The sequence below is a fragment of the Neospora caninum genome, chromosome III (genome assembly GCF_000208865.1).
Source record: "Neospora caninum Liverpool complete genome, chromosome III".
NCBI lineage: Eukaryota > Apicomplexa > Conoidasida > Eucoccidiorida > Sarcocystidae > Neospora > Neospora caninum.
Window position 1 is genome coordinate 537331 of NC_018388.1, and position 25729 is coordinate 563059.

Here is a 25729-nt window from a genome sequence, read left to right on the forward strand (position 1 = left end):
ACCACACAGTGCAGGCCTCAACTGATGAGGGGTGCAAGACGGCAACTATAGAGGCGGTTTATCTGGTCGAGTTTCTTCCGGTTTCATCTCGTTTTCCATTGCCGTGTCGCCTCCATTTTAATGAGCGCTTCGTAGTGCGTGCGTGAGGCGGGAAGTTTTGTTTCTCTGTATTGGACGGACGAGCGGGGGGCCTCGTCCAGCGGGATGTCTGCAGTTTTCCTCCGATTTTTGCGTGTGACACGCATGCTTCGTGGCCTTTGGCAGTGTCAACTTGTCCGCTTCCTGCGAGAAAATGGACAATGGAGGACACACGGAAGGAGTCACACTCCGTTCTGTTAAGCCGGATTCACCGTATGGTTTCGAGTCGACTCCTCAGGCGAGTAGAACAGGACGCGCCGCGCAGCCCTGAAAAACGATCAGCGCGTCTTCAGCTTTGGCGCTTCCTTGTCAGATCACATTTTCTGAAGAGAAGGAGCGGGCCGCCGATGTTGGCTCGGCGTCGCATTTTCTGTTTTACACGTTCAGCGGTTTGATTAGCCGCCTGGATTCCAGACGGCATACAACTCACAAGGATCCAGTTAATGCCCAGCGCGGTACAACTATCCAACAGATCGCCACACGCCCCGGTGTCTGCGAGCGCAGTGCCTGCCGTCATAGTCGCAGCGCAAGTCCAAATGACGCATCCTGGTGTTTGCCCCAGCTGCTGAAGAGAGTGGTATGTGTGTCCACTGCCCTAAGGAAAGCAGCTGGCGGCCTCTACCTCGGATCTGTTTCCTGTCTCTGGTCGATCTGACGGAACAGATCTTCCCCGAGCGCGATTCGATCCGTACCCAGAGGAGGCTGTCTTTGTTTTCCACAGAGGAACTCCGGCCACCGATCACCTATGCTCTCTATGGAACACTCTTCCGTAATCCACTCGACCCTCTGGCTCTTGTGTTGCTCTGACTGAGAACCCTGAACCCTTTAACCTGCCAGAAAACCGCCGTCTCGAGGGTCACAGAGTCGACGTATGCACTGTCCGTTGCTCCCTGAAAGTCCACGACAGTGCTCACAAAGATCGCTGGGCCGCTCCATCACAGCCAGATTCGGTTCCAGAGGAAAGGCAGAAAGTCTGCACTTTTTTGTGGCAGGCCGTCGATTTTCCCTTACAGATATTGCACCATATCCCTCTGGCGTAACACGGCCCTGGCGGCACGTGTGGGAAATCCATACCTCCCCAACGAAATCCTTCCCTACGGCCAACTCTTTGCAGGCGAGGGAACACGAAAAACTACCAGCTGTGTTGGAATTCCTCACACGGCACTCCTCTTGCAATTGAGGGAACGACGACGTGTCACCCGATGACCTGGACAGGGCGTCTAGCTCAAATGGTAGAGCGCTCGCTTAGCATGCGAGAGGTAATGGGATCGATACCCATGTCGTCCACTCTTTTCCCGTTGCGCGGCGTATTCGTACTGCCCTAACTGACGCAGTGTTAATCATGTTTCCTCTTTGTTTACCTGTGTGTTTCGCTGGGGACCTGCAACGAATTATTTTAATGAAGCCACTCATATATACAGCCTGCGCGCGCCTGCTTGTCGACGGGCAGTGAACGCCGTGCGGGTAACCGACTCGTGTGTGGCTTCCGCTGATTGTGCGCTTTCGTGTCGTGAAGTGATTCCATGTGCGAGAAAGGGGATACGAATCCTTCACGAAACATGCGGAAGGCACTAGAAGTAGGGATGCAATTTACTCGTAAAGCACCGCTGTCTCGCCGTGGCAACAGAACGGTAGAGCACTCGGTGCTCGGAAGGCCTTCAGCTATGTTGCCTGCTGTATGATTGCTGTACCACTGTTTTCTCAGCTCGCGGCTGCCTTCCTCTGTCCAAGCTACTTTGAAGGCCATCCTTCCTAGCCCACATGCACAGTTCTCCTACTAAGCGCAGGGAGTCGATTTCACGCGGTGGGTCAGCTACTGTTTTGTCAGTGTGTGCGAGGCCATTCACAAAAACTCTTGGAGTCTGTGAAGCGTAAACGTTATGAGGATGTGCTGCCACAAAGGTAACGGGATAATGCTTCTCGATTTAAAATTGATTCCAGTGTGTGTTTAAGCCAGATGGCCCGAGTCAGGCACTCGCAGACACAACCTCGTATACTTGGAGAGAAACAGCCTGGATGCGGCGGGAAGTCCCTCGGCACGGACGTCCTCGCTTTTTCTGTGTTCTTTTTACAGAAGCAAGCACAGGAACCACAATATGAAGCCGACAGTCTCTAGAGTGCCAGAGTCAGGCGCTTTGGCCACTTGCTTGTGAATCTTCCGCCGTAACCTCCGAGAACACCTCCAGTAGCGAGGTCAACGGGCAAGGGCGTCTAGCTCAAATGGTAGAGCGCTCGCTTAGCATGCGAGAGGTAATGGGATCGATACCCATGTCGTCCATTTTTTCGTTATTTGGAGTCATTGTTTCCACACCCCAATTCGCGGCGGAATCCATTTTCAGATGCAATTCTTCATTGTTCATCCGCATGCAGGACCCTGTTCGCTGAAGACAGTTGTTTCCTTCATCACTGTACACTTACGGCTCGTGAAACGGGTGCGGGCAAGTTGCCATTTTAACCGTGGATGCAGCGTTTCAGTACATGGGCTGTAAGAGACAGCTGGTTGCGTCCCCACGATAAATATCCGCTTCCACGTTGAAGGGTCTCGTTCGCAACTCGGAGACTTGCGGCTTTTTTTCGCCTCGGCGGACTCCTCGTTCCTCTCCGACAAACAGCGTCCACATGGTGCGGCACTATGTCGCTCACATACGCACCATCGGGAGGATTGGGAAGACTCCTCGAAACTTCATACCCCCAGCCCCACTACTATGTCGTTCGGTGGAACTTCTCCAAGATCCGTGACTCATAGGCAATCCAAATGACTGAGGTTGGAGCTTGCCGACGAATTCGATCTCGCACAGATAACCTAGCTGTAGTCTAAAGGGCTGTCTATCGAGTTTGAAGTATATTGGCTCCACAATGGTTAACCAACACATGAAACAGGCACATCGGCAGGAACCCCGCTGCGATTCTTTTGCATATTATGGCAACTGCACTAAATGAGGGTTTGTAGACCACGCTACTCTCTGTTGCCGCGCGTATGTAGAAGGAACGTGTATGTGCGGCGTCTACACGATTCTGTTCCTCGGCTTCCCAGGACGCTTCCTGTCGGCTGAGAACGGCTCTGCATCGGGATGAGGGCAATTCCTGTGCAGCTTGTCTGTGTGCGATGTTTTCTCTTCGAGACCAGGCACCTAGGTGGAAATAGCGGGGGTGAAACGTGGAAAACAAGCTGGTCTACTGTCAAGATGCGTAATGCGCCAAGAAGCAAGCAGTCACGACACGACAGTCAACTCCGAGAGTAGGAGGCCTATAACCCGTTGCCTTCCTCTCTGGGAACAAACGAAAGTGTTTTTTCATGCACTAATTAAAAAATGGCTGTACGACCATGTCTAGAAGATCTGCCTGCGTTTCGGCTTCCGTAAGACAGACGCGTGTGTTTTTTGAGGTGGATATTCACGTCAACCGGAGAACGTGTGTGGTTCAAGTGCGGAACAGAATCTTTGCATTTCTCGTTCCTCCGAGCGACGGGGAGAAATCCTTTGTGTGTCTACTCGTGTAAGCGAACGCAACATTCGCTCCGCATTACCTATGTATCTTTTCGCTTAACAGAGCAAAGCGAGCAGAAAGAATAATCGTTCCTAGCAGAGTGCCAACCCCAGGACTTTCTGCTACCCTACTTTCAGTGCTCGAAGTTGTATCTCGTTTTGTTTGTTTCCGCGTTTGCGCAAGTTAACCTTAGATCTCTCTTTTGTGCGAGGGAAAGAACAGGCACCGGGGCTTCGTGTCTTTCCCAAGACGGTTCAAGAGGCAGACTTCCTCTCTCGCTTGCCTTAGAGATGAGGGCTCCCCGTATCTCTGCATTCGGTAAATAAAAACAGAGATTCTCTGTTATGTCCGTTACAGCAACAAGACCGTCTGTGGGCCTCTGGAAGCAGGAAGAAATGACTTTGAAAGAAAAATCTGGTTCCCGCTGTGAAAACAAACAACTTTCGCCTCCCTGTAAGACTAGTTCTGAGGCTGCGTGACCGTCGCGAAGAGATAAAAATGCAGAAAAAGCCGAGTTTGTAGCTGTGGTCTGAACACACACAGACACGATCCCAGAGACAATGCTCTTCCTATGAATACAGCCTCAGACTCTTCCACTAAAAACTAACCAGTCACCTATGCTTTTTGCTCATGTATGGCTACACGGTTACATTTATGTAGATGCTATATGTATATTTATTTATATGTGGGTACACGCATGCGTTTGTGTAGAAGATGTTTGGCGCGGATTGATGCGCGCGAAGGTGCAGCCCCCCCCCCTTCTTGGTTTCCAGTGTTTCTCATCGCCTTGCCGTTGACCTTACCTCTCCGTTTATATGGTTCTTTACCATATGGACATTTAGAGTCCTTTCGCTATGCGTCACGTTCCTCCAGAAGCACATATTTGCATATACACACAGGGGTGTTCCTCACTCCTATCCTGCAAAAACATTCGAAAACGGCTGTCTCTGTACATCGGCTGTGTGACTGGATCAAAACAGGTATGTCTCTCTTTTTACATGTGTCGTCGTGTGGAGGTGAGGAGAGGTCAAGTGCGTGAAAAGCGTTAGGCTGGGCAGGACCGTCGCAATTTCTTTCCCGTTTGTTTACTTGATCAGAAGCTGCAGGAGAAGGAGGCCATCCTCATGCCACTCCAGGCGTAAACCGGTGGCGAGCTCTGAGTGGCGCATACATCACGAAAAATGTGGACATAAGGAATGTGAAAAGAGCAAAACAGAGACACTGACCATAAGGCAGAAACAGAGTCGAACCTCGGCAACGCCGCGCTCGGAAGAAAAGCCGGGCACAGAGGGTGGCTGCGACAGCAAACGAAACCGACGATGATGGAGGCAGGAACATAGACAAAAAGCCTCCGAAGCAGCGATCACGCACGAATGTAGATAAACCGAAACGAAATATCCTAGATTCACACAACGATCGTCTACCAGCACCCATGTGCAATCAAGAACACGTCCATATATCACTACATTTCTATATAACCGTTTGTTATAAATACACACCTATATTACATATAAATGCAGAAGTATATAGACCAACATTGATATATATATATATATATATGTATGTATATATATTGACACAAATATACAGACTGCCAGAGAGACACGGCGACCTGCGCCAATCCATAGATAGACGTAGCTTCACATATGGGAGTGGGCATTTGCCGAGAGCTGTGTCCCGAGATGCTTATTAAGAGAATCAAAATATACAGTTTTTGCCCACGTTTCGGCTCTCGCTATGTGGGCTTCCTGTGCGGCTGCAGCAACAAGAGAATATTTCACGTGCGTAGGTCTACGGGCTGTGGAACCCGTGGACCGGACTTTCTCTATCTTTTCTCCACCTACTGAGAGCAGGAACAACCGACAGGAGACTCCTCAGCTTGTATGTGTGTCTGCAGTGCGAACGCAGAAACGACACGAACAGCCTTTTTTCCCACGCGCACACGCACCCGATCGCTGCCTCCTTGTCGCCGTTCACGCAGCTTCCATCTGCGTGAGCCCCTTCCCCGCCCTCCCTACAAATGGGATCAGACACCGTGTCTCTCCCGGGGCGTGCGCCAAACACAAAAATCTCTGCACACGTGCTTCTCCACTCGAATCATGCCCTAAACGCGCATACTCTCGGAGACCCTCTTGAGTTCTCTGAGCAGCAAGTTGCTGTGTTAACGCCCAACTGAAAAAACAAACACGTGGCGCTTTTTAAATCTAGGGCCACTGGCAATGTGAACACACACAGAGCTACAGACTCTGCAGATGTGGACTTACACGTACATTCCAGGATGACTAGGCATCTATATATGAATATGTATTTACAAATATATATATATATATATATATATATGTATATATATATATATATATAAGTATGTATATGTAGAGAGACTTTAGAAAGAGAAAACAAAAGCTTCGCGCGTCTGCCCGGTTACGCGTGAGGTCTGGAGAGTTGGAGACGCGGAAAGAGAACGGGGTCGAGGCCAAGAGCAACTTCTTGGGCGACCGACTGATGGCTGGTGCGCTGCGGAAGGCGACGAGACAACGAAATAGAGAAGGCACAAGAAACGCGACGTGTGCCACTCAGAAACGAAGAAAACGCTTTGAAATCGGCTGAAAGGACGCGGCGTCTAAGTGTCGGTTTACCCGCGAAGCGTACCGTGACCCTCTCCAAAACACACTTCTGAAACTGTATATAGAGCTAAACATGCACGTGAGTTTCTATAGCTATATACTCGTATGTAAGGATGCATGTTTGGTTAGTGTACAATTAGGTATAGGCCATGTCTACGAGGGGAGATCTAGAATCGTGGTCTCAAATTGTCCAGGGTCTCGCGTTCGTTGCAGGGAGATCTGGAGAACTGAGACTGTTTTCACGTCGCCTCGTTCCGCAATGGGGGTTTCTGATTTATCTTCTTCCTCTTTGCCTCGGTACGCGACGTCTACACGAAGTAGCTCAGAACTTTGGCCTCCTGGACCGAGGTAGTGTTGAAAGAGGCACTGCGTCTATCGCCATCGCAGCTGATCCCAAGCGATCAACCCCTGATTCCATGCCTATCTATCTGTCCACCTATGCAGAGAGAAACCGGAAGAATAGGCAGATGGGAGAAGAGAGAGACTCCTCGGTTGTTGCATTCTGCCTCCTCTCACCAGGCGCATTATCACCGGCTTTCTCTCGTGTACGCTCGACGTCGGGACTGCAGTAGGCTCACGCCCTTCGATGTTTCCTGACCCGCGATTCTCCTGCTGCGGAACGTCTCTCTCGCCTTCCTCGGGAAAGGGAACATTCGGTAAAGGAGGCGGATACACAGAGAGACGCACATCCCCAGAGCCCGCAGCTGCGTCCTCGTCGGCGCCCAGCAGGTCCACGAGGATCTCCCTGAACGCTTGCGGCTGCGTTGAAGAGGTGAAGCCCAGGCGGAGGAGGAAAACGAGGAAAGACAGAAGAAACAGTGGAACGAAAACATGCACGGACAGTCGGGAGAGAACGCGAAGGCTAGTGGCAAACAGAACACCGTTGAGAGGAGAGGGCGAACGAACAGAGCAGGCAATGCACAACAGTCAAGGAAAGGAACACTGGAGAGAGGATAAGGGAGAAATACGAAACGTTGAAACGGAAAACGGAAAGACACCTGGGCTAGAAAGGTGGAAACGTACAGACATTCGAAGGTAGTCTGCGGAAGACGAACTGCAGGATGGGGAAAACGCGCAGAGGTCAGGGAGTCTCTCGTGCTACAAAAACCACAAAACCACAAGAGAGCAATCGATGTGTAGATGCACCCTCACCACTGTCTTATGCTAACGACGCATTCGTAATAACGAAATCTCGATCCATACTCAAACCGATCTCTCTGTATATCTCTATAGATGTACGTATATGTGCACTCAAGTACGAATACCTGCTGATGGAAATCCATGTCCACAGGCGTCTTGTCTCAGCAGTTGGGAAAACCTGCCGATTGCAGATACACAGATCCCGTGGACGCTAGACATGATGTGTATGTACATGCGAGGCAAATCGGGATTTCCCACGTGGACTGTCTTGCTGACTCTGTGGCGCTGGCGAGCGTCCGTGATTTTGTGTCGCCAGAAAACAAAGTTCGCAATTCGCGGTTGGTGGCGAGTTCAAGAGAAAACTTCCGACCTGCGAAACGCTGAAGGTTTTTACGCAGATCTCGGAAATCGCCTCCTCCTCGTCGTCCACAGAGGCGCCTCTGGCCACCGGCCGCTCGTGCAGAAGAATCGTGAGAAGACCCTCGTCGAAGACGTAACGAACGCGTATATGTGCCTGCAAAATCACACGCCGACGCGTGTCACCGAGTTGAAAAACGGCACCAAGGGCAAAGCGTTGTGCCCCGTCGTTTTCCTCTTCTCGCGGTCTCTTCAGCTCTCGCTCATTCTCGGTCTCTCTCGATCTCGTTCGCAACCGCCCCGTCTCTCTCTCTCCTCCTCTGTCTCTCTGCCTTCCTGTTTCTCTCTGTTTCGCTCTCCCTCCCTCTCGTTATCTCTCGTCATCGCTGTCTCTGTCGCGTTCGCTCCTCTACGTCTCACTATCTGCCTGTCTACCTCTCGGTCTCATTCCTCCGGTTTCTGTCTAGCGTGGAGTGCTTCGCCACGTGCCTATTTCTGACCGCCTCGTTCTCTCTGACGCCTCTTGTATCCCTGTTGCCTTTTGTCTCTGGTTCTCTTGACCCGTTCATTGTGATGCCAGCTTCGCTCACGTTCTCGCCAAACAACATGAGAGCGTTGATTAGCTCATGGACACGAATCATCACCTGATGCTCCTCGCTCTCCGTGTCGCTCGGCTCAGCGTCGCGATCTGAGTCTGTTCTTCGCTTCTTTCCTCGCTCGTCGCGGCCTCGTCCGGGCCGCCTCGGCTTATATTCGAAGGCGGGGAAAAAGGAGGAAGCGAGCCGCAGGTCACTGTACACGTCTCGCCCTCGCGAGACCCCACGCAGGCGCAACTCCCTTTCTTTCCACTGGACAAAGACGCAGTTCCAGTCGCCTTCTTGCCCGGAAGCTGCTCGCCCGGACGCGTTTCGGTTCCGGCCAGAGTCGCCCGCACCGTCGAAGATCGACACTGGCGGAACGCCCCCTGCAGCTGAGAGCGTGCGGAGCAAAGAGACAAGAGAGAACGGAGAGAGAGGAAATAGGCCGGACACAGGATTAAAGCTGGCAGCTGCGCGGTATCAGGGTGGTGGAAACGCGGAGGGAACACGGGGAGTTTACACAGGGATAGAAAAGCGTTTTCGTGGCTGGGACATAGCGTGTGGAGCGTTAGGGTTTATCAGAGATGTATCGAGAACGAGGCCCGCCTTGAGAGACGAGACACACTCGAATATCAGAGACGATGAAGCGGGAACAAGCACCTGACGCAGAGACAAGCGTGTGTGAGAACGCGAGAAGGCCCGACGTACAGAGAGGAGCCTTAGGAAGGATCGGAAGCGAGCAGTGGCGACGGGAGCGAGAAGAGAGAGAGGCACACATCCGGATAGGTGGGAGAGAAGAGCAAGGAGGCAGAGGGAGAGACGACACAACGCTTACAGTGAGGAATGACGACAGAGAGAAGCTGCGCGAAGAAGCGAACGTCTTCGACTTCGAATTGCACTGCCTCGGGAGCGTGGCTGGCGCCCTCGGCGTCGTTTGTCTCCGACGCGCTTTGAGGCTTCCAGCGCTTCCTTCTCTCCGCGGCGGGACAGAGACAAGCGCCGCGAGAGGCGGCGCGAGGAGACGTGTCTCCATCGTCTCTCGCCGTTTCCATGGGGGACCCAGGCGGAGAGCGCGAGGAAGAAACGTGATACAACTGACGAAGGACAAGAGACAACGTGTGCAGAGACAGACACTGAGGGGTAACGGTGGAGACGACGGGTGAAAAGGAAAGGTGGAAGGAGCTTGCAGCTCAGAACGAGAAGGAAGACCCGGAAACCAGGAGGCATAAACGAACTCGAGGGGGACGAAGAAGAGAAAGAGGAAGAAGAGAAAGAGAGAGAAGAGAAAGAGAGAGAAGAGAAAGAGGAGCACCAGCAGAGGGGAAAAGTAGACAAAGGGTGAGACGGCGAATATGGAGACGATGAAGAGCAGACGTGGGAAAGGAAGAGGAAGACGACGGCGAAGAAGAGGAAGACGACGGCGAAGAAGAGGAAGACGACGGCGAAGAAGAGGAAGACGACGGCGAAGAAGAGGAAGACGACGGCGAAGAAGAGGAAGACGACGGCGAAGAAGAGGAAGACGACGGCGAAGAAGAGGAAGACGACGGCGAAGAAGAGGAAGACGAGGGAGAGCCAGACAGCAGAGGGGACAGGGAGTCGACGCCAGAAAGAACACCGCGGAGGTGTAGGTACAGGTGTGAGAAGGACGAAGTTCGCCTAGACGGGGCAATTCGAGGAGAGTCGAAGTGTCTTTGTTCCCCTCATTGTTTCGGAGAAAAACTCGAAGAGGAGCGCAGGCACAAGAGGCGGCGCCCTGAGAGTCAGACACCGTTCACGTCCACGGCACCACAGCGAAGAAAGCAATGGTTTGGAACCTGGAAGTTTTTCAGAAACGCAAACACCGAGCACGTCGACGCCAGGCCGATCCTCCCGCTGCCGCACGTGAGTCTCCCTCGAGGCCGTTGTCTCCAGCTAAGGAGGGGATTTCCGCTGAAAGGAAAGAAGAACACCGCGGAAAAATATCGCCTCCACTCCCTCATATTCCTTTCCTTGCATCTTCTCTTCTCACTCCCTGTGGCAGCTCCGCTCTCGGCCTACTTTTTCTTCCTTTTTCTCGTCCTTGGTGTCTCTCCGCCCGCCCTGCATAGGTGTGCTGTGTGTCTTGGCGCTTGACATGCGCCTGGCTGACAACAGGGGTTGAGACGCCTAGTCGTCCCCTTGCCCATTTCTCGGTGTAAACGAAGGTTTTTTCGGTCAGTCTTACCCTGTGATTTTTTCTCCTTTCTTTTCCTCTCTCGGGTTCCACGTTCCTTTCGTTGGATGAGGTTTTAGAAGAAAATGCGGGAAATCCACGCTGGAGAGGCGCTCCCCTGCTCTCTTCCACGAGACACATGCATGTGCACACCGACTGTTTAGAGCCCTCGCTGGAGAGCCGCTGCTTCTATACCAGCCCGCTGCTCGTTCCACACTGTCTCCTATGACTCGACAGAGTGACGTACGCTTGAGAAAGGACGTTTCTTCCCCGTTCTTCCGTTCTCACTTTGAAACAGGCGACAACCGTGAGTAGATCTTGCGCGTGTGCCTCCTGGTCTAATAAAAAGATCGTGCGAATGTCTGCTCAGTCTATCGTCACGTGGAGAGAGACACTTCGAGCATGAGAGAGGTGGAAGAGACTCTCGAGCAGAAGACGCGGATTTACCTTTCTGCGAAATTTTTGCAGCAGATTCAATGCCCACCTAGCGGAAAAGAGAAAGCAGAGGCGGGAGTCACCTCCAAAGAGAGGCGAAGTCGCCGGGAGAAAAACCTTGTGGGCGCTCCCTCGGGCCAGAAACCGAGGCGCGCGGCGAGGCCGCCGCACTTGGAGTGCACGACCCCGGGCTACGGAGCCTGTCGTTTTTTGGCGAAAACGGTCGGAAATCCTTCGGTAGGCGCATGAGAGTTGAGCAAGGAGGCGAAGCAGTCAAAGAGGGCGAAAATTAGGGGAAAGGGACAAATAACGATGCTCTTCGCGCTCTCCGTTCCGGAGCTCTTACAGTCTCAGTCTCACGTTCAACCTTTCACAGCCATCGAAGCTTCCCCCGGTGGGCCGGACGTACACATCGCCTGATTTTCTAGATCTCCGTCTCGCTTTGAGGTTTATGCTTTGCCGATGGATGCGGATGCGAAAGGCATCTACACATCTGGCGTTTTGTGGAGCTTTGCGCGAGGGAATTGCAGCCCTTCGCAGCACGCGTCGAACGTTTCCAGGGTGGCTGTAGGCCGTTTTGAGAGGGGACGCGACATTGCAAGTGCATCTCCGCATTTCCATGGGCATTTTCCTCTTTTTTCGGCCTGGTCCTTTCTAGGGAGGCGGAGGAAGGGAAGAGCAGTTGTCTCCCCGTCTTCAAGCCTTGTTTTTTCCCTCGAGAAAACTGCGGTCTCAACCTCCCGCACTCTTTGTCCGCTCGTGAGGTGAGGTGTCCGGTGTGTGTACAGATACCTCAAAGCGACAGGTGCTCGGCGAAATCGACTGCGGAAATCGTTTTCCGAGCCTTTCTCGCTGGTACAGAAACGAAAAAGGCCCTCTTTCTTTCTCTAGTCGTTTCTGCACTACTGCAGAAAAACTGGCGTCACCGTCGATTCGCGTTTTTTCCCCAGCTGTCGATACAGCCACCTGCTTTGCATCTTGGCGGCCGAACACAGCTAGAGGCCCGCGCGCTCTCGCACCAGTCCAAAAACAGCCAACTCACCTTTTGCGGTTCTTTCTGGAGGTTTTTTTAAGCGGCTGGAGGTCCCCAGGAACTGGGCACACCGGGGCCAGATTCGCTGCCTCGAACATCTCGCGCCTTGCTGTCTTCGCACATTCCCTTACCTTTTTCCCTTTTGCCCGCGTGTTTTCACCGCCTCTCCCTGGTCCAGGCTGTTCCGTACCACAGAGAGCCCGCACGAACGGGAGAGAGAAAACCAGAGGGAGAGAAGAGCGCGTTTTCCCTTTTCTTTGAGGAGAGCGCGACTTCCCCTTTTCTCTGATTCTTTTTGCACAAGCATTCGCGGTCGTGCAGCTCGGCGCTTCGGTCATCTCAAAAAACCATGTAAGAGGAAACAGCTGCGTCGCGTTGAACGTCTCGACCCTTGCTTGAGAGGAAAGACCGCGCAATCGACATACGCGGAACCAGGGGAGAACATGCCAGGGACATTGCCGTCGCAGCCACATTTCTTTCCTTTTCAAAACCCACGTGACTGAGGACAGAGTTGAGGGCGCCTTTGCGGCCATCGACTTCTTTTCTTTGCGTCACCCCTTTTCGGTTCTCAAAGGACGACTCTGTGCTCGTTGGCAACGCCGCTGTCGCCCTCGCTGTTTTTCCGGACCGAAAACCCTAAACGTTAGCCGGCTGCTTTCGTGAAACACGAGGCGTCTGTTCACGCAGGCAACTGAGGTAAGAAGAGGCGTCAAGGAGCCTGGCTCTCAGCTCAACTGTGGCAAAAAACACAGGCGAACATACGCATATATGCGTTTGAATGCTTGTGTGTAGGTTTATTTGTGTGCCAGGGCGTGTGTTTGCGCATGGTTTTGTGCCTGGTTGCGCGCGCAGGTGTGGAAAACCGCCAGCACAACGTTTCAGCCACGAATTACCTTCTGTGTTCCTACGAATGCTCGTGTGTGTCTACGTACTCCTGTGCGCATATGCTTGTATATGAGTATATATGTTATATATGCTTAACTATGTAGCTGTCTCCAAATAAATGTATGCTTTTGATAGAGTCAGACGGTAGAGACACTGCCGTCGAGGCTTGTGGACAGTTTAAGTACTCGAATCAACGTTTAGTCCCACATCCACATCTATGCATTCCGATGTTTATATATACGTAAATATGTGAATGAATGCAAGCCGGAGTGCAGATAGATCATTATGCGGAGTGGACACACGCGTGCGGCGAGGTTTTGGGGGTTTGTCGGGAGTCTGAAAGTGCATTTTTGCTTGGAGTTTTCCCTCGTGTTCGCTCTTTTTTCAGGCTAAGAGAAGATGGAGAAGACGGCTCGCCTCTGGAGACACGCGCTTTCTGTGGGGCCCGCGTCTCCGCTTCAGTTTGCCGCTGTGGCGGCTGCTGGGAAGGCTGAAGAAGGCAGCTTCGACGCTGCCTTTGCTTTCCTCGCGAGGCTCTTGGCTGCCTTGTCCTTTTTCCCAGCGGGGGTTCGCGCAACTTGCCGCGCGCAGGCGCCTCCACCGGGAGTGTCTGGGCGGCGAGGCAGGGCGCTGACGGTTCGACGCGTTCTTCTTTTTGGAGTTGCCTGGTTGTTGGTGTTGGTTTTGCTGTCGCCCACGGCATTTCTGCCGCCTTCCTTCTTTACGCTCTTTGCGCTTTTCTCTCCGTTTCCATGTCGCGAAGACGGACTCCACGCAGAGCCCCCAACTGGCGTGTGCCCTGCGAGTCGCGGCGTCGCGACGCGATTGGACGCGAAGGAAGGCAACATGCAGTTCGGTCCGAGTGCGCGTCGGGCGTCGAGCGGAGGCGTTTTGTCGGATCTCGGCAGGGTCTTTGTCCAGACGCGAAACGCGCGGCTGCGCGCGTGCGCTCCACCAACCGCTGCGAGCGGGTGTCTGGCGTGTGCGCGCGCACCAGGCGCGTTGAACGATCAACGCGATGCGTCCAGTTCGTGGCCGCGTTTGGCGTTTTCCTTTCTGCCTCGCGCGACCTTCACAGCTGCGATTGAACGCGACAAGTTCAAGTTGAGTTGTACGCAAGCTTCATTCTGCCACAGGTTTCTGCACTGGGTAGATTTGTTCGCGAAGAAACTGCCTCGGGCGTCGATCTCCGCTCCGCCTCTCTACTCCGTGGACGTGAAGAGCCTGCCGGCTGGGAGTGCGCCCCCGAGCGGCGACTCGGGGGAGGAGGCCGGGAAGGAAGGCCCTCAGGAGGAACCGCGAGAAGACGAGGGCGGAGGCCGAGGCGAGACGGGCCAGGAGGAACGCGGGCGCGGGAGTCTGCCCACGTCGCTAGGCGGGGAGAAGCATGAGGGCGCGAACGCGCGTGAGAAGGAGAAGGAGCAGGTGAAGAAGGAGAAGGAGGGGAAGAAGAAGGCGAAGAAGGAGAAGAAGCGGAGAGGCGGGGCGCGGGCGCCTGTCACGGTGTTGAAGTTTGACGTGGTTCGTGGAAGCGACGGGCTGCGTCTTGAGGCGCGCCTCGCAGTGTTCATGGATGGGATTGTCCGGCTGAAGATGCGCGAGAAGTTGAATGCGCAGCAGCTGCAACGCGAGGTGGAGAAGGCGCAAGGCAAGACTGAGGGAAACGCCAAGGAACCTGAAGATGTCCACGCGAATGTCTTCCGTCTCGACGAGAGATTCCGCAGGTACGAGGGCTACATTGCAGATATCCTCCACCTCGAAGAAGACCCCGCTGAAGGCACAGACCAAGAGGCGAAGGTGACCTACACGTGGAATGCCACCGTGGTGGAGTTTGACGCCCAGCCGCCAATGTCGGCAGGAGCGCGCCATGGCTTTCCATCATCTTTCCAGAACGCGCGGCCGCAGAATCGCACCCGGGACGACGCAGGACGCGCCTGCCACGCGGAGAACGTACCGGCAGAGGCAAGCTCGCCCCGCACGCCTGGGAAGCCCCGGGACGACGGCTCGCGGGAGTCGCGGCCTGCCTGGAAGACGCTAGAGGAGCGCGAGAGCTCGTCGGCGTTCGCGACGAATCTCGAAGAGGACGGACTGCCGGTGCGCGTGGTTTTGCAGCACTCGCCGTTCGCCTTGCGACTGTACATCCACCACAAGCTCGTGCAGGAGATCAACGAGAAGCAGCTGCTGAACTGGGAGGCCTTCTTGCCGGTCAACAGCAAGAAGCGGACAGCGGCGGAAGCCGAGGGACGGCAACAGCTCGAGGAAAGACTGCACAAGGATCCTGGAGAGATGGTGCCGAATGCGCTGGCGAATTCGACATCGCATGTCCCGCCGGAGCAGCAAGAGGCAGAAGTTGCGCGAGTGGCTGAGGCCGCGAGTGCGGCGGGCGTCGACTTGCGCGAGAAACTCAAGGGTCTTCGCGGGATCGACTGGAACATCGGCGAGCCTCTCGGCGACGACCTCGACGAGGAACGCGAAGTGATCAACGACATCGTGATGCCCCTTCTCCACGCCGGAGAGATCCACGACGCCGTCGACCTCTACAGACAGGGCGCGATGGAGGAAGCGTTCGACCGATTCCTCGACAGCAAACCTTTCGGCCCAACTGCCATCGGCGTCGACGTGACCTTCTGGGGAACTAGTCAGGTGTACGGGCTCTTCGAACACGCCGCCCCCTTCCCCCTCAAAAGCTACACCGAACCCTACAGGTCCCAGACAGAAAACGAGAACAGAAAGAGAAGAGAAAAAACGCGGGACAACGAGAGAGGAAAACCCAGATAATGAGAGACAAACCGAGCAGGAAAGGGAACGTGCAGAGCACAATGGACACTCAGACATAGAATCGGCAACGGAACGTCGCGGAAGACCAGCGGTCGTTTGCACAAATCCAGTTTCCTGTTCTCCACTACCGCCCCACCTCTCAATATATCCTTCTCTGTATGTATATATATATATATAGATATATATGCATCTCTATGTGTGTACATATGTATGTGCAGACGTAAATAAATGCATCTATGTATACATAAGGATATGTATACATGTATATGTGTACAGATGTGTACACGTATACAGATGTATGCATGTATGGCTACCTTACGTAGCGATACACGTACTGTTGCCTAGTGCGCCCTTTCTCTCTGTCTCTTTTTGGCCGTGAACGTTCTTTAGATCCAGATCTTTGCAGTGAGAGTGTGTGGCGGCGCCCGCCTTGTTCTTCCTCTCTGTGTCTCCCGGTCGGTCCGATTCGAGCCTCTCAGCCCTCTGTTTTGTTCGTTGCCCCTTTGCAGGATGTACAACTTGGACGTTTTCAACTACGAGCTTGACAGTCCGTTCAGCATGTACGGCAGCATCCCGTTTCTGCTTGCCATTCACACGCCAGCTGCGGCGAGCGACGGTCCACCGTCGCGTCGCGGATCGGTTTCGCGTTATTCCGAAGACTCGGAGCGACCAACTCGCCGAGGCAGCTTTGGCGGCGGCCCTGCGACTCTGGAAGAAGAGCGCCGGCTGCGCTCTCCCCTCGTCACCGGGTTCCTTTTCCTCAATCCGACGGAGACGTGGGTGAAGATCAAGTACGACCAAGGCGGCGAGGAACTTCCAGAGACGTTTGCGGGGCTCAACGAGGAAGAAGAAGACGAATTGGACGCCGTGTTGAGACGCCAAAAGCGCGGTAGGTGGAGAGAGTGAAAGACAGGGTGAGCCAGAGGCCTTGCGTAGGGGACCCCGGAGGCGGAGAGGCGGGTTTGAAGAGGAGGAGTGTGCGGGGCTGCTGCGGGCGAAGGGGGGGATATCACACTGCGTGGACAGGAGGTGGGACACGCTTTCAGGGGGTGAAATGAAGGGGGAAGAAGAGCGAAGTGGAGGGAGGCTCCGGCAGGCGCCGAAGGCCGTCGAGGTGCGAGGCCAGAATTTGGATGTGCGCTGTGCGTCGTGTGTTTGATGACTGCAGCGCGGCAGAAAAGATACCATTCTTTCGCCTCCAGAGAGTCTCTGGACTGGGAGGCGATCCAGCAGAAAAGATGGAAAAACAAGTATGATCCTTTGCGGACGTGGTGGACTGCAGAGGGAGGCGTTTTCGACGTCCTCATGTTTCTGGGGCCCACTCCGCAAGATGTTCACCGACAATACCACATGGCCACGGGTAAACAAAACGGTCTAGCTATACGTGTCTATACAGAGACATAGCGGCACCAGCTTCACATAATCCCATAACCACTTAACCGTACAGTACATGTATTCAGATACTGATAGCTATATTCGGAGTTTGGCATCAATATGGATGCGTACATATATATATATATATATATATATACGTATGTATACGTGGCCGTTTCTATACGTGGATACGTGTATGTATGTATGTATGTATGTATATGTCTACACATGCATGTGCCTATGTATATACGGGTATAAATGTATGCACCGATGGGTGGCTTACAGATATTCGGAGCGTGTACCTGTGGCCTTTTGAATGGAATGGTTGCAGGTTTACCGGCGATGGCGCCTCTCTTTGCTCTCGGCAAGCACCAGTGTAGATGGAACTACAACGACCAGGTGCGCGCATCGGAAGCTTGTCGTGTCCCAGATGGGCGGATATTCTTTTTCCTACCACGTGAAGGAGTTGTGAAACGCCTATCCCTCTGTCGCGCCGCCACGCGGAACAACATTCCCACAATCACATGTGTATATCTCTATCTGCCTCTCGGTCTCTCTCTCTCTCTCTCTCTATATATATATATATATATATATATATACTGGTAGCTGTACATATATGTATATATGCTGTTCCTGCAGATATCTCTGCTCACATTGTTACAGAAATCCTTCGAGTGTGTGGCGTCCAGCAGTCTACCGGCACCGTGGGCTGAGTATCTCGCGTTCACATGTCTGATACATGCCTCGCTTTATCTGTGTGTGTGTGTACATGTGAATGTAACATATATATATATATATATATATATATATATATCGCAGAGATGACCGTTTTTCAGGCTTATGTTTGTCGCGCACGGATGCTGCCTTGCGCCTCTTTAGGAAGACGTCCTCAGCGTCGATCGCGGTTTTGACGAGCACAACATCCCCTACGACGTGATTTGGATAGACATCGAACACACGCTGGAGAAACGGTACTTCACGTGGGATCCGAAAACCTTTCCTTCGCCTCAAAAGATGATTGAAGAGATCGCAGCAAAAGGCCGAAAAGTCGTAAGCAAGCGAACTGCCAGTCGCCTCGTCTCCACAAACATGAATGCAGTCCTTTACGGCGATCGGATTATTCACAAAATTAAAGACAAAAAGGGATTTGTTTCCAGCGTTGCCTACATCGGGCGTGTCGGCGCGCGGGGGGGGGTTTAATCAGTCTTTTGGCTCCTGGCGTTTCATCGGTTCCCCACGGCTTCTCCTCTTTCTCTTTTTTAGGTCACCATCGTGGATCCTCACCTCAAGGCCGTCCCAGACTACTACGTCTACCGAGAAGCGCTCGACAAGAGTTTACTCGTCCGAAATGTGAGCTGGCTCCGCGTTTCGTTCCCTCCTCTCTTCACGACAGAGACTCTGTGGCGTTTCATGCTTCCTGTTTTCCGGTTCGGCGACTCTCTCGCTTTTCCGTCGCCTGTTTCGCTTCGCTTTCCCGACTCCGGCTGCATGGGTACATGTCTCCGCGTTTCGCCCTATCTGTCGCGCAGCCGCGCGTATCTGTTCCGTTCCTTTCTCGCCTCTTTCCGCCGCAACGCTTTGCGATCATTCCGCGCGCACGACGGGTCGTGTCTCTCTTCTAATGTCTTCTTTGCAGCCGTCGGGGGGGATTTTCCACGGTCACTGCTGGTCAGGCGATTCTGCTTACGCCGACTTCCTGGATCCGAAGGTACCACGAACGCGCAGTTCGTGCGGCGTTTGCGTCTCGTTGTTTGCGCAAGTCCCTTTTTCTGCGCCCGTGTGCCTTTTCTCTATTCGCAAACACACAGAAACCGAAACGGCTCGGCGATCGGCCAGCCTTCAGGCCCTCGTAGCGCGGTGCTGTCTCCCTTTCATTCGCCTTCCACGTCGCGTTCGCTGTCTCTCGATGCCTTCCCGGTCTCTCTCTCGCACTCAGTCTCTGCTCGCGCGCATGCTCTCCGCCTTTGGCGAGTTCTCTGTCTGTCGTCTATTGCTCTTCCTGTTTCTTTCTCTCTTTCCTTCTCTCCTTCGTTCTCTCTTCCCTTCTTTCTTTCTCTTTCTCGTGGTGGTTTCGCTCGAGAGCAGACGCAGATGGAATTCCAAGGGCTCGTGCGTTTTGTTCAGACGCGAGAGTGGTGGGCGGAACTGTTCAGCTACGACCGCTACAAGCATTCGACTCCGGATCTCTGGATCTGGAACGACATGAACGAACCGTCTGTATTTAGCGGTCCCGAACTGTCGATGCCCAAAGACTTGCTCCACATGGTAGGCACAAGCATGCGTTTCGAAGCTGGAAGACTCTCACAATCGAGCGGAACAGACGAGAGCGAAGGCGCGGTTGAGAGAGAGGCAGGCGTGGGGCAGTCTGGACCGGAAGATGGGAAAGACTCCGTCGAGGAGGCTGCGAAGAAAGACGCGCGACCGAGCAGCAGGAGGTGCTCACCCGTCCCGTCATGCTGGGGAAGCAAGGAAACACTACGAGGATACACGGAGGCGGAAGGAGAAATAAACAGGAGAAAGCGACGGAGGGAGAAAGAGAGAAGGAGTCGCAAAATAGAGAAAGGGAGAAAAGTGACGCAGGAGCCGAAGGTCTGTGGGGCGAGAGAGGCGTCGAAACGCCTGCGACGGCAGAGATCCGCACAGAATCGGTCGCGTGCCAAGTTGGCAAAAAGTGCAGGTAGATTTTTAACGCGACACGAGTGCACATCGTTCGAGTCGTCCTTTTCCTTTTTTTCTCAGAACGGGTTCGTGGAGCATCGAGAGATCCATAACATGTATGGCCACTACCATCATCGCAGCACGTACGAGGGTCTCCTGCGGCGTGGACAGGGGAAACAGAGACCGTTCCTTCTTACCAGGTAAAGAGAGAACGGCCTCAAACATGGACCTGCTGGCACCCAATCATACGTGCATCGTTATATCTGCATCCACACTGAGATAGATATCTACTGAGGCATGTCGTGGTCCACTGCACATATATCCATATATATATATATATATATATATATATATTCGTATATCAGATGTATATGGACAGATAGACATTAGCATGGCGACTGGCTAGAGGATGCCAGGTCTTGGATACGTTTTCGTTGGGAGTCTCTTTGTGAACAAGGTATGAGGATGTTTTTGTTTTTTTAGGTCGACATATGTGGGCTCGCACCGTTTCGGATTCGTTTGGACTGGCGACAATCGAGCAGAGTGGACGCACTTGGCGGCTTCGATTCCGATGATCCTCAGCGCATCCGTCTGTGGAATGTCCGCGATTGGTAAGCGAAAATGCCAAACGCGAAGGTTCATTTCTCACTGATCATGTGACGACCAGTCTGCATATGTATCTCTGTGATCATACCTATCCATATATATATATATATATATATATATAGATATATAGACAAATACGTCTGTTTGGTTTAGTGCGTATTCATGCACACATCCAATTATATATATATATATATATATATATATACATATACTGAGAGGGAGGAAGAGAGGGGTCTCGAAAAAGATAACGCGATGCGTGCATACAGCGCGTGATCGCCACCGAGACAGGCACAGCTCAGATGCCGAGTTCTTAAAATCACGAGAATGGACTAGAGTTTGCTCGAGTAAAAAAAGAGTCCGTCCAGGGTTACAGCGCGTGTATGCCTAACATATATATATATATATATATAATATATCGAAGTTTGTTTGGTTTCGTGGAAAGGCGCATGGATGGAGAAAGTTGAAGCATGTTGCTGGAGATTTTTCTGGTGTCTGTGCAGGTGCCGACGTGGATGGGTTCTTCGCCGATCCGTCTGAAGAGTTGCACATTCGCTGGCAACAGACAGGAATTTTTTATCCTTTCTACCGCGCACATGCGCACATGGACACAAAGAGACGCGAGCCGTGGCTCTTCAGCAAGACGTCGGTCGACCTCGTCAGAGAGGCCGTTCTGGTTCGGTACAGACTCCTGCCTTACTGGTAGGGATGACACGGAGATCCTCAAGGCGCCCGACACACATCTCAGCAGTCACACGTCTCTGTCAGAAATGCATCATTACTTATGCAGGTATCAGGTTCCATATGCATGTGTGTTCATCTGTCTGTTGACGTGCGCTCAAAAGACTCGACCTAACATATGTGGCGAGTTAAGGAGCGCGAGAAAGATGTAAGCCGATAGACAGGGAAAGAGATAGACACACATTGCAAGATTGATGGAGATAGACATAGACGTGCCTAGATGGCTACAACGGTAGATTTGGACAGACGTCTACAATGGAGATGGACAGATTCCCCAAACACAAAAAATTTGCCGCGAGGGGTAGCACAAAAATCTCAGTCTCTCCTGTCGTTTCGTTTCCGCGCTGTCTTTTGTCGCACTTTCGGCTGTTGAATCTCGCGGCGTTTTGTCCTGTTTTGCTTGTTGTTTTTCCGCCTTTCAGGTACACACTGTTTGCAGAATACGCGCTGAAGGGTGACCCGGTCGTCCGCCCTCTTTGGTGGCTTTCGCCGCTTTCTTCGCGTTTCCTGCAGGAGCAACAGGCGTTCTTGGTGGGCTCCGACCTCTCCGTACACCCCGTGTTGCGGCCGATGGAGGAAGACCAAAAAGACGGATTCGAAATGGACATTGTCCTCCCTCGAGATGACGACAACGTCTGGTGAGGTGGCGAACTTCCGGCTCTGCTTTGCATGCACAGAAATCCTGAATGTCGACATCCGTCACTGCGTAGCCCCACAGAATTGAATCGGTGTATATCTTTGTAGCTGTCTGTGAGTGTCTCTCTCTGTCAATCAATTACTCTTTACCTACCTATCTTTACCCTCCCGATCGTTAGCTCTCTTTGCGTATTTTCTCTGTGCATCCCCGTAGCTGTGTGTAACTTCGCAGTGTGTCGTCATCTCTGTTTTTCTCTCGCCAACTATTGGTATATGTGTAGTTGCAGATGTATTGGTTATCTGTCAGCGTTTTCACATCGTCGTGTCGATACACGTACATGCATGCGTTGAGCTGTAGTTCTCGATCGGCAAAGGAGCATGCGCACTTGAGTGAATACGCAGATATGTGTTTCAATCTTTTTCTCGATAAAAAAGTTGTGTTTGTGCCTGTGGGTCTAGCATTTGAAGTATTGCGCGAGTGCCGTACGGCTCGGGTCTCTCTCTTGTTTAGGATCGACTTCTTCTCGGGCATGCCGTTCTTCCCCTCTTCCTCGGACGAAGACACGACGGTGAAGTACGGGGTAACCATGAGAAACATTCCCGTCTTTGTTCGCGGCGGAACGATTCTGCTAACCAAAGAGAGACTCAAACGATCTTCGATGAACATGCATCACTCTCCCTACACGGTAAGCCTCCTTGCCGAAACGTGCCGGAGGACTCCAGGCATCTACAGTGTCCTCTGATGTGCCCATCTCTGTCTACGCGTGTGTCTCGGCCCGACTTCGGATATCTCCACATATTTCTATATAAGTATTCAAGTATATATATATATATATATATATATATATATATATATATATATGGACATATACGTAGCTGAATCTCTCTTCGTGCCCGCCTGTCGCTCCATCTCCCGCTCTTTCGCTTTCTACATCTCCGCTTCTGTTTCTCTATCGATGTCTATATATCTGTGGACAGGACTGGGCTTCCAGGGGATACGTGCGGGTTCTCAGAATCGGCGTTTTGCTGCGTGCGGGTCTTCTCCGCAGGTTCACATTTACCCGTCTGCTGCCGACGCTGAGTGGGTTGGAGGGGGCGTAGCCACGGGGCGCGTCTACGTGGACGACTACAACTCTTTCGATTATCGTCAGGGAAAGTTCGTTTACGAAGGCTTTGTGTATTACCCAGAGGCGCGCCAAGAAGGCCCTGTAGAGCCGGGCGCAGACACTTCTGGAAGCGCGAGAAACACGTGGATTTTACGCTCGCAGTCTCTGCCTCTCCAGGTCGACGATTCCGGCGAGCCTCTCACCGGCCAGCTCAGCGACTTCCCTCACCGAGAAAGTAAGAAAACCCGAAGCGTAGTTGCAACCTCGTCCTCGGCACGCTCAACTCCGCACTTACACACCTAGCACACATGCACATATCCACACATACACGTGTAGATATATCTATAGGTATTGAAACCTCTGCCGACTGTGACATACGCGGGTATCTGCGGATACATGGTGGCGCATATATATATATATATATTTTACGTATACATATACGTATAGATTGAGAGGTTGGCAAGGTCAGCGATGGCCGTCGGGTCTGTGGACTTGAAGAGAGTGTGTTGGGGCAGGATCCGCTCGGGGTGCTTTTGGACAAAGGGTCTGTTCCTTTGTTGACGTCAATGGTCCAGCGTTGTGTGCACATGAGTTCCCGTGTGTCTGTGCCTGTGTCCCTTGCTCACGTTTCTTCATGTGTTCCTCCTCGTTTTTCTTGTTCTCTCACTTTCTTCGTCCTCTCGTAGTTGAGAGGATCGTTTTGTGGGCCGTTGCGTCGCCTCCCACGCGCGTCGTTGTGAGTCGCGAAGGCCCTCCGCGCGTCGAGGAGGAGACGAAGCTCACCGAGGAAGAAGTGGAAGGCAGCCAGCAGGAGGAAGAAGTTCTCTTCTCGTCCGAGAAGATAGAGGCGGCGCACCACGTCTCGCAGACGCAGCGGCTCGGTGGAAAAACCTTCTACAGAGTCGACGTGAAACTGCCGAGAGTCGAAGTGGGGAGGAACGACTGGCATGTGGAATTCACCTTCTAGGCGAGCGTGGGCTAGGGCCAGCCGCGAGGAACAGAAGAATGTGAGAAAAGAGGCGGAACGCCTGGCAAAGAAAAGAGGGAAACCTCGCAGAGACGACATGCGAACGAGAAAGAGAGAGGTGTTCTAGAGAGAGAAGCGGTGTTCCAGAGAGAGAAGCGTTGCAAAACAGAAAGAGACACAGAGAGGTGTTCTCGAGATAAAGAGGGAAGGAGCGTGTGTAAAAACAGGCGGGTCCTGGCTGCAAAGAGATTAAGATGAAAGACCGTGGAAGGAGATGACGCCGTCTTCTCGGGAGACCCAGAAGAGCATTAGGGTTGAGGATAAAGGAGAAAGGGGTTTGAAAGAGAAAACAGGGATGTGCTCATGAGGACAGGGATCCAACCGGAGAAGAGGGTTGCCCCTGGTGGAGCGCGAGGGAAGACGCGTGGTGTGGAGGGGGTCAGACCGCGTCTTCGCCGTTTTGCACAGAACAGGCTGAGGGCGCAGCGTGACGGGAGAAAGAGGAGCGCATTCGAAGACGGCAGGCGAGACGCTTTCTCTGCTTTGTTCTTCTCCCACGTTCGTCGTCTCGATCTTTCGAAACCCGACAACAGGCAGGAGCCCGCTTTTCAGCGTCGAGTTTTTGGTTTTAGTTTTCTGTCTTTTTGGCTCGTTCCAAAACAGCGACCCACTGTGCACAGAAATGTCCCTTGTTTCGTTGAACGGGGAATCTCTGTAAGTAGCTTCATGGATGCGCATCCATGCTTATACATCTATCTATCTATCTATCTATCTATCTATCTATATATATATATATATATAGATGTTTATAGATATATGTCCGTTTGTGTTTCTAGGGGTGTTGGAGCGCCCAACGAGCGCAAGCGAGGGCCTCGCCGAGGTTGCCGTGGCGACTGAGGAGGCCTGCGCGCCACTCTGTCGCGTTGGGGCGCGCCTGTGCTGGTTTTGTCTGGAATCGAGGAATCCGCATGGCACAACGCGAGCAGAGGGGCAAAGTACGCGGATGTGGAGAGGCGTGAGCAGCATCGTTCGGGAAAGAAACGGAGAGCCGAGAGACCTCCCTCGCGAGAACGGGCTTTGAAAGGATTACCGTCGTGAACGAGACAAAGGGCAGGGAAAAAACGAGCTTCGCGTGTGTGTGTGTCGAGTTTAAAGGAATAGAAAACGCGGACAGGAAAACCTAGAAGATGTGAGAGACGGATGGAACAACCCCGAAAAACACGAGTGCGGCCTCAGGCTGTGGTTTGATCTCCACGAGAAAAAACTCGATCTCTTCATTATTTGTTTACCGTGAGAGAGGCACACATCTTGCATGTTTGTTTTTTCTGCCTGCCGACGTGGCGGGGAAGGCGCTTGGCGCAGCGAGGCACAGGCAAAAGAGACAGAACTGTTTCGGGTCAAGTCCCGGCACGAGACACAAAGCGCGTCTTCACTGCGTCTGAGAGGCTGGGGAGCCCCCCGCGAGGGAGGAGAGAGCCTTTCGAGATGTAAGGAGAAGGAAACGGAAGCGAACCAGCCGACGAGAGGCAACAGGTGAAACGGACACAGCGGCGAAGAGTGGCAAAGGACACAGAAGCGTAACGGCAGCTTGCAGACCGCCTGTCTCTTTAAAGTTTTTCTTGTCTGCGTTTTGTCTTTGATTTGTTCGTACACCAAGAAAGACGTTTAGAGAGGGCAACCACGCGTCTTGCGTTTTCCGTGTGAGTCTGCCTCCCCTCTCTCGCGATGGCACCGTGTGTGTGTGCATGGATACTGCGTGGCGTTTTAAGGAAAGAAGCTGTGTCAAAAGTGGGCGATCTTGTGTTTCCATTTCTGCCTAACGATTTTTCGTAGCAGTTTCTCGCGAGTGTGTCTGTGGCTGCCGGTCATGCCCAGACCTTCTCCTCTGTCAGAGTCGAGACTCCACGAGCTCTCTGCGCATGCAGCAAATAAATTTGTGCGTCAGCCGAATCGACAGAACAGAAACCACGCACTCGACAGGAGCGAGAGACGGAGAGAG

The 25729-nt window shown here is 52.8% G+C and overlaps 2 protein-coding genes and 2 non-coding genes across 4 annotated transcripts; 3 read left to right on the plus strand and 1 right to left on the minus strand.

The window, feature by feature from the left end:
* The first annotated feature begins 1352 nt into the window (after positions 1-1352).
* Positions 1353-1425, plus strand: NCLIV_t040003. The gene has a single exon. It is a non-coding gene; the product is annotated as a tRNA-Ala (tRNA).
* A 918-nt stretch (positions 1426-2343) lies between these two features.
* Positions 2344-2416, plus strand: NCLIV_t040004. The gene has a single exon. It is a non-coding gene; the product is annotated as a tRNA-Ala (tRNA).
* Positions 2417-4083: 1667 nt separating this feature from the next.
* NCLIV_007570 (conserved hypothetical protein) lies at positions 4084-9375 on the minus strand (the record flags this gene model as incomplete). Its single annotated transcript, XM_003880268.1, has 10 exons — positions 4084-4153; positions 4714-4780; positions 4992-5044; positions 5469-5502; positions 6050-6110; positions 6780-6959; positions 7272-7346; positions 7759-7902; positions 8336-8715; positions 9159-9375. 10 exons carry the CDS (start codon positions 9373-9375, stop codon positions 4084-4086), a joined length of 1281 nt encoding a protein of 426 aa, XP_003880317.1.
* Positions 9376-13266: 3891 nt separating this feature from the next.
* NCLIV_007580 (hypothetical protein) lies at positions 13267-23730 on the plus strand (the record flags this gene model as incomplete). Its single annotated transcript, XM_003880269.1, has 15 exons — positions 13267-15572; positions 16155-16534; positions 16814-17005; positions 17351-17418; positions 17899-18069; positions 18283-18369; positions 18656-18727; positions 19144-19284; positions 19759-19877; positions 20161-20288; positions 20784-20961; positions 21444-21659; positions 22169-22343; positions 22707-22998; positions 23450-23730. 15 exons carry the CDS (start codon positions 13267-13269, stop codon positions 23728-23730), a joined length of 4806 nt encoding a protein of 1601 aa, XP_003880318.1.
* Between the last annotated feature and the right edge of the window lie 1999 nt (positions 23731-25729).